The sequence below is a fragment of the Felis catus genome, chromosome B2, assembly GCF_018350175.1.
Source record: "Felis catus isolate Fca126 chromosome B2, F.catus_Fca126_mat1.0, whole genome shotgun sequence".
NCBI lineage: Eukaryota > Metazoa > Chordata > Mammalia > Carnivora > Felidae > Felis > Felis catus.
In genome coordinates, this window is record NC_058372.1 from 63,327,753 (window position 1) to 63,342,126 (window position 14,374).

At 35.2% G+C, this 14,374-nt stretch overlaps 1 protein-coding gene and 1 long non-coding RNA gene across 3 annotated transcripts in view; one reads left to right on the forward strand and one right to left on the reverse strand.

Annotated features, from left to right (window-relative positions):
• The window catches only part of LOC111560478, a 46,958-nt gene extending 38,722 nt beyond the window's left edge, over window positions 1–8,236 (forward strand). The window contains exons 4-5 of one of the 2 annotated variants that reach the window (XR_006597889.1): window positions 5,866–6,220; window positions 7,698–8,236. This is a non-coding gene — a long non-coding RNA (uncharacterized LOC111560478). The remainder of the gene's footprint in view (window positions 1–5,865; window positions 6,221–7,697) is intronic. The other variant, XR_006597891.1, reaches the window with a different exon arrangement.
• Window positions 1–14,374, reverse strand: part of COL9A1 (collagen type IX alpha 1 chain) — an 88,068-nt gene that overhangs the window by 42,954 nt on the left and 30,740 nt on the right. Inside the window, exons 11-20 of the mRNA XM_003986294.5 lie at window positions 14,279–14,332; window positions 13,983–14,018; window positions 11,641–11,664; window positions 10,703–10,756; window positions 9,363–9,416; window positions 8,677–8,709; window positions 7,897–7,953; window positions 6,417–6,470; window positions 2,791–2,844; window positions 207–260 (exon numbers count right to left, since the gene is read on the reverse strand). Of these exons, the coding sequence (XP_003986343.1) occupies window positions 207–260; window positions 2,791–2,844; window positions 6,417–6,470; window positions 7,897–7,953; window positions 8,677–8,709; window positions 9,363–9,416; window positions 10,703–10,756; window positions 11,641–11,664; window positions 13,983–14,018; window positions 14,279–14,332 (474 nt within the window). The remainder of the gene's footprint in view (window positions 1–206; window positions 261–2,790; window positions 2,845–6,416; window positions 6,471–7,896; window positions 7,954–8,676; window positions 8,710–9,362; window positions 9,417–10,702; window positions 10,757–11,640; window positions 11,665–13,982; window positions 14,019–14,278; window positions 14,333–14,374) is intronic.

Consider the following 14,374-nt stretch of genomic DNA (forward strand, 5'->3'; position numbering starts at 1 on the left):
CTTCAGACTCTGTGTCTCCCTCTTTCTCTGCCCTTCCCCCGGTTTCTCTCTCTCTCTCTCTCTCTCTCTCTCTCTCTCAGAAATAAACCTTAAAATTTTTTTAATGTTGCTAAAAATAAGATATTTTTAAGTGGCAAAAAATTCAAATATTTACACATTTGATTATCATATCATCATCATCATCATCATCATCATCATCATCTTACTTTTTCCCCTTTGGCCCCAACTATGCCAGTGATGCCTCTTAATCCTTGAGCTCCCTGGAAATATAAAAACAACAGTGAATTGCTTTAGTTGAAGCACACGTTTGTTTCTCTCATCACAAAAGCTGATCCAAAAGGATGTTAACATAAACCAAAGGTAACAAGAAACAGTGACATTATATAAACAAATGTTTCTAGTTTAGAGAGAAAATCCAAGGAGAAAATCCAAGGAGAATCTGATGGCAAAAGAATTTTAAAATTCTGAAGACATATGCATACCTGGAGTTGGAGCAATTACTGATGACAAAAAAGAAACATCACTGCATAAGAGAACTACAATCATGTATTAGATTTATCTTTTAACTCAGGTAGAGAATACACTGCCATTTCTACCTCCTTAATGGTTTGTAAGTTGGTTACATGTAAGATGGTTGTGATTTTAAACCTTGGAATAATTTTTCCCCACCAGTGTATGCTATCAAAGGCAATTAGGTTTCTAGACTAGCCCACAAAAGCTTATGACCTGTAAATGGAGCTAAAGTCTTTACTAACCACTAGGGGTCACTATTTGTTATACCATCTCCATGATAGAGGCACTCTATCTTGGGGCAGTAAGAATCCATCTCACCTCATCCCAGGCAAAGGAGTGGGTAATTCTAAAAGTAAGGATATGAGTGTGATTTCCAGAATCTTTTCTAATACTAAAATGCCACCACTCTCAATTCTCTGGTCACAGCAGCAGGGCCCCAGGAGTGGATCCTGTAAAGAGTGGGCCTGGGTGTTCTCTTGGGAGAAGCAGGAGGTAGATGCTCCTTCAGGAAAGTGGAAAAGCCACTTCTGAGCAATTTGCTAACTGTCCACTATAACTGGCCTACAATAAGGTAGCTCTAGGCCAGTCATTCTCTTGTGTTCTCACTTAGAGAAAATGGGGCACTTCAGTGGCCAACCCTTCATCCAGACAAGTGACAAATTCTATGCAGACTAGTTAGGAATGACCTGCTAGAACATGTAAGATGTAATATGTAACATGATCCAGCTTAGAATAACCACTTGGGATGTAAACCACTTGAGATGTGGCCATTTCAGATTAAAACTGCTCTTTCTGAAGGTAATTCCACAAAATGAATTCCAAAAATATTTGAGCCAATGGCAGTGACATCAGAATGCCATGTATTGTCTCCCAAGGTGATGACTTGGGAGGGCAGAGCTTATGTATACATGTTCCAAAGAGCAAATTTTTTAAAAATCTGTTCATTACTTTATAGATGTACATTTAAAAAGTGAAAATCTGTGAGTTTTACAGAAACATTTTGGCAAACCCACTCCCAAACACCAGAAGGTCAGCAAGTGCTACAATATCACCCATGCTTGAGCCATGCAGCACCCAACAGATATCCTTAATCCATGAAAATACTTTTAAATGCTGCTTGCAAAATCCTGTTCTGAGCATTTGGGGGAATGGCTTTAAAAATAACTCCAATTCCCCACCAAATTTTCATCAGATCAAAAACAAAAAACATATGTCTCTTACACTACTTATTTCCATCTTCCTCCTGTAAAATAAAGTCCATCTCCTTCTTGTCTCCTATCAAAGGCTCAGGGAAGACAAGCTTCTGGAGTAAGCCCCTTGTACTCCTCCAGGTTTCCTTAAAGTTCTTATGTGGCTTAGAAGCAGAGGCCATTTCTTACAAATGTGCAGACTTATTTCCTTTAGCTGGAATTTCCTTAAGTTCTGGGTAAGCACTCATCTGCACAACTCCCTGAATTCTTTCATAAATGGCCAGTTGTTTGGGGAATAGCAGAGCAGGGCAAGGAAGGGTGGTGGCCCCATGTTTGTCCTCCCTAACTCTTTAGTTTCTGAGAATAGGACCTGAGTCTGTGCTTTACATAGTAAAGACCGCGGCTAGCTGCAATTCAATCAATATTGAAATTATTATTTCCATAATTGTTACTACTCATCCTGACAAGAAAAAAAGTGTAACAATTCTACTTTCATATACAAAAGTAGTGTAAATTTTGATGTCCCAAACACTTTAAATTGACGTATGTCAATGCCCCAGATTACTTCACTGTGCATTTAATTGCAGCAATCTGCCAAAGCACAAGGGACCAACTTTTTATTAAAAAAAAAACATGATTACAATTAAGAATGTAAGAATTAAGAATGTTCTAATTATAATGATTGCATGCTGGCATAAGGTACATCAAATCCAGTCGATGATCCACCTGCTACAGATTCAGCGTACCTGAATTTTTCCGTATCATATGATAGCACCATAGAACATGAAAGACATATATCATCCTCTTGTGTTCAGTATTTGCTTTCAGATAGCCTAGCCCTGAAATCTAGTAAATAAATGTATGTAATTATAGGTACATTTTGTTTTGTTAAAATGGTGCTTGAATGTATAATGGGGATCCTTTCCTATTTCAAAAAAATGGTAAATTCCCAGTGCTGGCTTGGTGGAAAAATACAGAATACCATGTTCATATAATACTATTAATTCAAATGCTAAACATGAAATATTCCAAAAGTCATGAAAAAAGAATATTTGCATATCTTAAATATTTTTAAACAATACTTTACTGGAGGTCCTTGAGCTCCGACTTCTCCCTGTTCCCCCTGGTCACCTTCTTCACCCTAAGAAACAACAGAAAGCACTCCAAATGTTATTGCAGCAAATGAGCATAGATAGATATAGGCTCGTTGTAACTCAGCACATTTTAAATTCATTTGGCATCCCCTGAGTTATGCTACTGTACTTTCTTAAATTAGTTTATATGAATAATCCATATTAATTGTGTAACATTCAGAAAATACAGAGAACTATACAAATAAAGTCACCCAAATCCCACTTTTCAACTATAAATACCTGTAACATCTTAGATGCTTCTCTAAAAAAGGGTGGGGGTGGGAAAGGAAATGACGGAGAGAGAATATGCATACATTCATGTTCCAAGTGTGTATTGTGTGTGTGGGGGGTGTATTTTTAGGAAAATATGATCATGCTATGCAAACTTTTCCATAAACTACAACATTATTTAATTGTGATTTTGTTTTTTTTTTTAATTTATTTATTTTGAGAGAGAGAGAGCAGTGGAGGGGCAGAGAGAAAGGGAGAGAGAGAAAATCTGAAACAGGCTCCGTGCTGTCAGCACAAAGCCCAACATGGGGCTCGAACTCACGAACTGTGAGATCATGACCTGAGCCGAAATCAAGAGTCAGACACTTAACTGACTAAGCCATCCAGGCACCCCAAATTGTGATTTTCATTTTAAACTTTTCTTATTATAATTTTGCTGCCATATACAATTTTTTAAAGTATTTAAATCACTCTTTCTTTTCATGGCTTCTACCTTTGATGTCACCCATTGAAAAGCTTTCTCCACCCCAAAAATACATAAATATTCATCTGTATTTTTCCTCTAGTTGTTTCATAGTTTAATTTCTTACATAGAAATCTTTAATTGGTTTAATGTAAAATGTAAGATAGAAATCTGTCATTTTCTTTTTTCCTAGTAATTGGCCACTTTATTGAAGGATCTCTCATATCATTTATTGAAGGATATCTCCGCACAGATATCTCTCCCCACAGGCTGGAAAATTCTTCCTTAACATACTAAATTGTTAAATACACTTGTTTTTTCTGATCTGTTTTTTCTGCTTTTCTGATCTGTTGTATGATGTTGCCAATACCACAACATTTTAATTATTGCAATTTCATAATACATTTTAATCTCAGACAGAATTCCTTTACCTTTATTTTTCATCGATAGTTACTCTTTTCAGTTTCTCCTACATGCTTACTCTTTCAGATGAACTTTAGAATTATTCAGAAGATCTTCACAAAAATACTACCTGCTTTGTATTAGGGCTGCATTAAATTAAGAAATTAATATGGAAAGAATTAGAATCTTCACAATATTGAGCCTTTCTATCTTAGAACTGAGTGTATCTATTTAATCAAATCTTTTTCTTTCAATCAATAAAGTTTTGTTCTTTTCTTCATGTTAGTCTTGAATATTTAAGTTTGTTCTAAGGTATCTTGACTATTTGGTAGCAATTGCCAATGGAATCTTCTTCCATTTTGTTTTCTAACTAATTATTATTTTGGCTTTTTGATACTAACCTTATAACCTCTGATATACTTTAAAATGTTAGTATATTCTGAAGAGAAATTCAACTGCTGTTTCTTATAGAAAGATTACTGTATTGACTCTGAGAAAAAATTTACTTTTCCCTCTGACAAAGGTTTTATTTTTTACAATAAGTATACTGCCCTACATTTCCTGTGGTAATGGATATCTCAAATTGTAAAATTAATCATGAGAAAAATTTTCCATTTTTAATATTATGTACATAATATTAGATAAAAATCAATTTCTGTTGTTTCTTTATTACATGTTTCAGTTCACCCATGTTCTTGCTCTACAGACCATACCTTAAAGTGAATCCACTTTAAGTTTACAGTTCAGTGCATCTATTACCCTTTCAAGGTTCATTCTTTAATGAGCTATTGTCATCCTATCTTTATATGTAAGTTTTTAAAGACACCCACTGAGAGATGTAAGTGACAAAACAAGTGAAATAAATTAAAGGAGTTTTCAACACCTACCAATAAAATTTTGGCCAGTTATCTCACACACCAAAACAGTTTTCAGGTTCCCCATTGAAAACCAAGCCATATTTGAGAGTCTGGATAACTGACTTGTATAGGTATCAAAACTATTGGTTTCTGGGGAAGAGGAGGAAAATACTCTGACTGACAGCTCCATCCGCAAAGCCCATGGGACAGGGTTGTAAAAATTCCACAAAGAAAAGGGGCCACCAAAAGAAGGAAGAAGGTATGGATGGCATCAAAAATAACAGAAGTCTACTATATCTGCTTTACTACATGTATTGTTACCTCATGAAAACCTTTTGGTGCACTGTAATATTCTTACACGCCTTTTCTTTGGTGGTTAGATAATATTCTATTATATGGACATGCCATACTTAATTTAGCCAGTCTCCGTGGTTGGACATATTTTTTTTCATTTCTATGCCCCTGGCACTTAGAATAAACCCTGGCACACAGCAGGAACTTAATAAATAATTGTTGGATTTTTTTAGTTGTGAATTTTAAGATTTAATGGAGGAATGAGCATGCAGAAAAATTTCTGAAGTACTCAGTTTTTTTCTTGCTCCAATTTGACATTAACCCAGCTGTTACATTCCAGATAAATAAAATGCCTTAATTACTCAGTGCCTAAGCAATAAAAGACTTTAAAAATAAATGACCAAACTGTAATAAGGAACAGAAAATGGGCTTACTTATCCTGATTATCTGAGGTTGCTCAACAGACTGATTTTAGCTAAAGAGTTCAAGGATATTAATGCCTGATGATATTAATAAATTGCCTCTCCAGCTCCTCCAAAGAAAAAGACTAATTTTCTGCCTCCACCCCATTAAGGTGTAGAAGGACATAGTCTACAAAGTCTAGAAAACCCGCATGAATAAGAACAGTTTGACTTTGTAAAACATTACACAATTAACAGGGACAAAACTTTTATTAAGCAGAAAGTCAAATTCTTAGACACTTAAAGGCAATTGACATTAGTGGATTAAAAAAAAGCAAGTAAGTCACCTTACTTTAAATTTCTATGTTGGTTTTTCTGCAGGGCATGCCAGCCCCAATGTAGGCTGTGCTGTGGATGCCATGTTTCTATCCAGACAATAACAGAAGTCCTATCACTAACTCCCATATTACTCAACATCTAAATTCTATTGAAATGAAGTCAGAAACAAATTATTTCAGAACTTAAGATGAGAAGCCATCAGCTATCAACTTCCTGTTTGCTCGTGTCAGCAACACTCATCATAAAATTTTACACATGTCATAAAATTTTGTTTACTGGAGTGGGAAAACTAGCTGAATAATGTTTGACTATCAAAAGCATCAAGGAAAAAAGCTGAGTGTGATTGATTTCAAAAGAAAAGCAAGGGGTAGCAACACAGGAAAGAATGAAATGTATGGTGAGTTACTGTTTTTTACAATTGAACAACATTAGAATATTATACTTAGAATATTAATGCATCTACTGAAAACTTGTCAATCATCATTTGAAAAGGAAGGATAAAATATGCTTTATTATTCCCTATAATTTCTTGTAATAAAAGTAATCACTTCCTCCTAATCACAACTTACCTACTATATATTCATTTTCCTTACCTTGTGACCTTGTCTTCCAGGTTCACCAATTTCTCCTTTAGCCCCTTTATGACCCTAAAAATGCATAATTAACTAATTAATTAATTAATTTAAAAATAACTGTATTGGGTTTGTTACGGAAACTGGTCAGAAGGCTCATAAAGTGATCTTGCTTCCCTAAATCTGTGTCAGTTTCTGCTACACAGAAAAAGGTTACGTCACAAGGAAAATGACTACCTTAAATGACCTTAATACTGCCAACTGTATTACATGACTGTTGTAGATGATAAATATAAGTTTTAGTTAATAGAAAAACACTGTTCTAGAATAGCAAAAGCTTTATTCTCTGGTTCAGCAACATGATGTATTGCTGGCCATTCCCTAGATCCCTCTATCCTAAACACCCTTTCATAGTTGGGGTAAGAGCATTAAGTCTTCTCCAACATCAGTAACTTTTTTCCCAAAGATGACCCAGCTCAGCTGGCTATCTCCTGCTCTCTCGATGCTGCTCTGAAAACCCTTCTGCCTCCTCTGTACCTTCATGGAGGTGGAAGGGATCTCCCCAGATGCACAACTTCCACCTCTTCTTGTACACAATTTTAGATGCAAAGGGAAAGCTATAAAGGGCAGTCAGTGAAAGCTGCAGAGCATGAGAAGAAAATCTCCTATCTCTTCCTGTCTGGCCACCTGTTCGAAGCATATGTATGCTTTTGGTGGTAACATGAGGCAAATGGGAAATGAACATTCCAAAATTAAGTACATCAGAGCTTTCACTCTCAAAGCCACTCTCATTCCAAGAGTGTAGGTCTTCGTGAAAAATAAGACACCAATCCAGGACCAAATCTTTTGCAGTTGTGGGAACCCATTAAAACTAACCTTAGAGAAAAGGATGACTGGAAAAGCAGTGCCCTGGGGCCTTTCAGATCATAGCACAACTCCACTGGTCTGGAATTTTCAAAATAATTTCAGACTCATAGACTAGAGAAAATCCCACCTAACCCCAACATTTAATATTTTTTTTATTTTTATGGTAAATTTTGAAGTAACTATGATATAGAGTGAGAGAAAACATTTTTAGGAAGTCTTTTTTCTTGCCTATTATGCACAGTATTCCCTATATTTTCTTAACCAAAATAGTTTCAAATACATTACATATGCAATTACCCCTAATCTTCCTCAATAGGAAGCAAACTTCTCTACATTCATTTGGTGTTATAGAGTCTCTCAAGCCAATACATTGTATGGGTATTTCCTCCCCGAACGACAAAAGCACTGTGTGATCAAACATCCATGTCTCCATAGGACTACCTGCCAGGGGCACCAGCCGCAGTTCCTAGGACTGAAGAAGGACCATAGACTAAGCCGCAGAACAAGCGAACACAGACTTGCCTAATCCATCAGAATGTGGTCTTCCACCAGGAAGGCCAGTGCTTACAGGAAAGGCTCTATTTTTTCTATGGATAATACTCTTGAATATAAAATACTGAAATTGTTCTCTTACCCTCATGCCTGGTAAGCCTGGATATCCTGAGCGACCTGGTGGACAGGAATTGGGACACTGCCAAAGGGAGAGAGAGAGATAGATAAGGAGAGCATAAATTAGAGCCTCCCTTTATGACAAAATGGTATTTTTTTAGGGATTCTAGCTACAGAATCCCAATATAATTATATTCATTAAATAACTCTGACTACCCCTTTTTTCAATATTTCATTTTTAAAATCAGAAATATTCCTAGCTCACAGAAAAGTACAGAGTATTCACCATCCAGATTTAATAAATGTTAATAGTTTGCCATATTTATTTCAGATTTAATTTATTAAAGAAATAAAATGTTTCCAGACAATCTAGTGTACCACAACCTGATCCTTTTCCCCTTCCCCTCTATTAGAATAGCTGTAACTTGAGGTCCACATACCCTTGTCAAATTGGCTAACATTGCACTTAGTACAGTTTACCAACATCATCTGAATATCACTCTGTAAGTAAAACAAGTCTCAAAGGAACTGTTTGGCTTCTATCTTCTAAGATTGAGGGGTACTCTGTTGAAAGCCATAAAGTAAAGAGATTATGGAAAAACAAAATCATTTCTATAATGAAAACCAGTTACAATGTGAGTGTATACAAACTACCAGTCCACTAGTTCTATGGATTGTTCCACCATCCAAGTAAAGTAAAACAGAAATACAACATATTCCAGCAAGGTAATCTTAAGGAGAGTTGACCTGAAGATTACATGGTCTTTGACTTAATCTGTATTTCATTCAAAGGTAAACATCTTACCAATGGATCTCCATCATGAAAACCAATTGTTCCCTAAAGTAAAGAAAATACTAAAGTTAAGAATATAGTTAAATATGTAATTCAAACCTACTAATGATTGAAAGTTCATTGAACAAAAATACAATAAATATATTTGTTCAATAAAATATAAGGAACAAAGAGATGCATATAATATGCTAATATTCTTAAAATTTTGACTTGTAGGGCATGTTCATTTTGGAGACCCCTAAATTTCAGTATATTATTTCTTTCAGGGGACTGAAGGGATATAAAATGAAAGAATAGAAAATATGAGGTACTCCAAATATAAATTTAAAATATGAATTATCTCCTACTTAAACTCCTATTTTTTAAATTGCTTACTGTATAAATCCTTTGTAAAAACTAGTTCATTTGAAAATGTTCCTTTTATACATCCAAGTTTTGAGCATTTGAGAAATCACAAAAGTCAAAGGACTTCAAATATATGAGTAAGCCATTCCCTGAGAAAACCTCCTTTTAAATTATTGTTATTCCTCTACTTTTCTGTCCTAAGAAGACCCATGTTCTGAATGGGGGAAAAAACTGGTAGCCATTTTGGAATTTTAGGATGATGACTCAATTAACAAGTACTTCCATTTTTGGTTCTTGGGTTTATTTAATTCCAACTCTCAGACACAAGAAAATTCAAGCTGCAAATAACTTACGCTGGGTCCTGGGGGGCCAGGGGGGCCAGGTGGTCCTCTTTTCCCAGGGTCACCCTAAGTTAATGAAAATTGTGACACAGTGGTTATACACATGTCAAAACGCAGTGCATAAAACTGGTAAGGCATGAGAGAATATTACTAGAAACCCCTACAGAGCTCAGTCTTGCATAGACCTGCCACTAAAATCGATGGGTGGCCCATAATCCAATTAGCTCCACAAAACTAGAAGAATAAAGGAGCTACAGTCTCACCAAAGTAATGAAACAAGGCAGAAGGAAGTTTGGGGGAAAAAGCAAAGCCAATTCTTTTCTACAGCATGGTTACTTTATTCTGGAAACAAACTGGAAACACCACCTATTTTTTTAGTTGATTTATAGAGGAACTGAAACAGCCAGTACTTCTAGTACCATCCAGATAATGGTGGCAAAAGAAGGTTTGCAGCCAGCCTGAAGCTATGGAATGGCAGGTTAATCTCTGCAATGCCAGATTCTCCCAGGGTACTGTTTACCCACAAGCTGTTACTTGGCCTATCACCATACTGACTTGCAAATGGCACAGGAGATCCAAGATGGCTAAATACAAATAAGCCATTCAAATGAAAATGGTTTCAATTCGCCCTAACGTCCATAGTTTACTCCTTGTGTATGTTTTCCTTCTGAATATTCTACCATAAGAAGTCAAAAGCATCTTACAATTATTTTAACTTTATAACCATTTCATATTCATTTGTTCAGTAAATAATTTTATCAAATAGTAAGACATATGGAGAAGCAAGAAAAAATATATAATACATGGCTCCTACTCTCAATGCATTTACAATTATCTATCCTCCACATAATGTCACTACTTCAACATTTTTGAAATATTGGATAGTAACATCAAGAATTTATTACCAACAATTTCTTCTATAAAGTTCAGCTCTTTATTGCCTAATGTTAAGTTCTGTTGGTTCAATTATAATTTAATGATCCTAACAGAAATACACTTGGCAATAATTTTCAGCTATTCATTTTATGCAGAGAGTCTAATACAAAAGACACTGGACCTTAATTCTGGCTGAGAGTCTATAAAATGGAGGTGACATCTCCTGATTTGATCACTAATTCTGGAAGTTGGGAAGAAAAGTTCAGCTGACAGCCTTGGAAAAAAAATTAAAATCACTCTACCAAAATGAGGTAGCATTATTATCCATGGTTCCCATCAATATTATGAACTGGAATGAAATTCATCTGCCATTTTTTGGATTTGCAGGGGAAAATATACAGTTAGGGTAATTTGCCTTCTGAGTAACGTCTTCTATTAAATCAGTAAATGTCTATCAAAATGCAGTGTGTACTCACAACTGGTCCAACACGGCCAAGCTCTCCAGGGAGTCCTGCTGCCCCAGGAGGACCCTGTATGTATATACACAATGGAATATTTTTCAGCCATAAAAAAGAGTAAGATCTTGTCACTTGCAACAATACAGATGGACCTGGTAAGTAGTATTATGCTAAGTAAAATAACTCAGACATAGAAAAACAAATACCATATGATTTCACTTATATGTAGAATCTAAAAAACAAAACAAAGAAACAAACAACAACAACAAAACAAACTCTTAAATACAGAGAACAGCTAGTGGTTGCCAAAGGGAAGGTGGATGTGGGGCAGGAGGGAGGTGATGAAATAGATCAAGGGGATTAAGAAGTATAAACTTCCAGTTATAAATAAGTAAGTCACAGATGAAAAGTACGGCATAGAGAACATAGTCAATAAGTCAATAAGATGGTAATAACATTGTTTGGTGACAGAAGATGAGCACACTTACTGTGGTGAGCTCTGAGTTGTCTACAGAATTGTTGAATCATTACATTGTACAACTGAAACTAATATAACACTGTATGTTAATTATGCTTCAATTTTTTTTTAAAAAGGTAATTCTAAATAAGTAAAGGGATGTGGTGACTTATGGATGTTTTTTACAATCTATCATAAATGATATCAAATATGATAAACAACTGATTTAGAATTATATATCTGTGCTAGCTTTGGTTTCCAATAACATAATAATTCATTTGACTAAATTTTAATTACTTAAAAAGGAACAGAAAGTTCTAAAATCAATAAAATTTTTTGTTTAGCAGGATAGAAGTGCTGTCACAGTAGCCACCAAAGATCATGTATGTAGGACACTATAAATACCACTGGGTACTGTCAGTTGGAGAGTAAGCTTGGGAGCTGAGAAATAGGCCATTGTTACAGACTATGTAGAAACACACCCAGAGATGATACTTACAGGGGGTCCAGGAATACCACGGCCCTAAAAGATTAAAATAAAAATTGTTATGGTATGTGATTTAAACTTAGTATAAATACAGACAGACATAATTCAGTTCAAAAACAAAGTATAAACTTTGTCACTAAATAACATGATGCTCATTCTAAAGAAATGACTGGATAAAGAAAAGCAAACATGGCTCTACTCCTGAGGAAGAAGTTTGTTTCAGCACCTCAAATATTCCTTTGAGTCTAAGCTAACCAATAATATTTTTTCCAAACGTTCTTGTAAGAAATCAAAGTAAAGTAGTCATCCACACTTGCCCTCAGGAGAATTTAGCATCACTCACAAAGAAGCATATCAGTTTAAATCTAAGTTTAAAGATTTTTTTCATCATGTTTTATAAGAAATCTACCTTAAAAGCAATACAGTGTAGTGCTTTATAATTTATAATGTGATGTTTGGAAATTCCCAAACATTCAGCACAGAAAGAGCGGGTGGGGGCAGGTGGAGGCGGGAGGAAAGGACCAGAAACCACGTTCTTTTGACAGGTGGACTATGTTTCTAGACAAATCCAGTAGATAGTGAGAATAAAATGGTGTCACTCTTGAAATGACTTATGATAGGATCCTAATTTGATATCCTAAATCTGATCTTAGAGCTAGTTATTTCATCTCCCTCTCCTTTGTACTTTCTCTTTAGCAACACTGAACTGCATATAATCAAGGACTGACCCCACATCTTATTCATCCTCCTAGCCTCATTTCCTACCACAGGGACTAGTATATGCTAAACCCTAACTATATGCTTGTTGAACTTCATAAAACTGAACATCAGCTGTCTAGAATCCCTTTTTCTCTATCTTTGCTTTCCAGGTTCAACATTCCCCAATTGGGAATCCTTATTACTCCTTTCTCTCCTACATTGGCTGGAATAACTTCTATCCACAGCTATCTCTAATACCATATTCATGTTAGCTTTTCATTCTAGACTTCCTTTTCTAAAACATCCCTATATGAATCATTTAGTAGAATCAATGTACACCCTATGATAATGATATTATTATTTCTAATTATTTAGGCAGCCAAAACAAACAAGAATTTCACATGAGCAGTATGTTTTAATAATAAGCGGGGCTTTTCCAAGGCATTTCAAGGCATTTGAAGAATTACTCCTATTTGAACATTTTAATATGTAAATCAATTTGGGAAATAAGTGTCATGCTTGAAAATACCAAAGTAATCAATAAATTGTTTCATTATCATAGATCTAGATGTTTGACAAATTTAAAATGTCACTAATTTTTTTTTAAGGCATCTCTATAAGATGTTGAGCTCTGAGTAAAAAAAAACGGGAGAAAGGCCAGCAAAGCTATTCACTTCTGAAAGTCGGTTTATAATGGAAAAGTTGACAGACAGTGAAATATGGCCATGAAAACAGTGCAAATAGAAAACAAAGATGAGAGATACAGATTAATGATAAGAACAAAAGAGGAATAAAGAGTAAAATGGAAAGGAAAAGCAGCCTAAGAACCAAACACTCTAGCAGATAAAGAAATAACACAAATTGTGAGATTGGGCAATGCAGGAAAAGACTAGCCAGAGGATTAGGCTGGTAATTATATCTGATGGTTGACATTTCATTAGAGATACAACCAGTTGTGAAGAAAGTGGTGTGATATTATGGTCTAAATACTGCATATTTAGATTTGCTGTTATTATGCAAGAAATGTTTTCTATCAAGGGAAGTAAAGGGGGAGTTGTCTATTGGGAAAAACTACCTGCAAATAGACACATGTATTTATAGTGTGCGTTCAAATTTCTCTAAAATTTTTCTACTCATAGAATGCTTACCATAGCAGAAAAGTCATGAATTCCTTTGTGATGCATATTATGTCAAAAACTGCATTTAAAAATTTCACAATGACATACTATGTGGCAATGAGAAAGAATGAAATACAGCCCTTTGTAGCAACGTGGATGGAACTGGAGAGTGTTATGCTAAGTGAAATAAGCCATACAGAGAAAGACAGATACCATATGTTTTCACTCTTGTGTGGATCCTGAGAAACTTAACAGAAACCCATGGGGGAGGGGAAGGAAAAAAAAGAAAAAAAAAGAGGTTAGAGTGGGAGAGAGCCAAAGCATAAGAGACTGTTAAAAACTGAGAACAAACTGAGGGTTGATGGGGGGTGGGAGGGAGGGGAGGGAGGTGATCGGCATTGAAGAGGGCATCTTTTGAGATGAGCACTGGGTATTGTATGGAAAGTAATTTGACAATAAATTTCATATAATAAAAAAAATTTCACAATGACAGAAAAGGTAGGAGATTTTCAATTCTGTCACTTTATAATTACTTACAGGAAATCCACGAGATCCCGGAACACCAGGTTCTCCCTAAAAATAAAAATAACTTCATTGTACTTAGCCCCTTGTATCATGGATATGTAAATATGTAAATTACATGAATTTTGAAATCATTAAAATACCCCATCTTGGTGTTTTTCATTTAACTTAATTCAACTAAAACCTGATTTTAGTTGAACAAGTGTATTTCCACTGTTTCATAACTAATCTTTCAGTTGATTTGCAAACACTACAATAAAATTATACTTCAGCATCTAATACCAGCAATTAATAACAGGTGGCTAACTTACTTTTTGTCCTCTTGGTCCCACAGAGCCAGGGGATCCATCAGGTCCTGTTAACCCCTAACAAAGCAAGATGATGTTAGAACTATCATAGCATCCTGA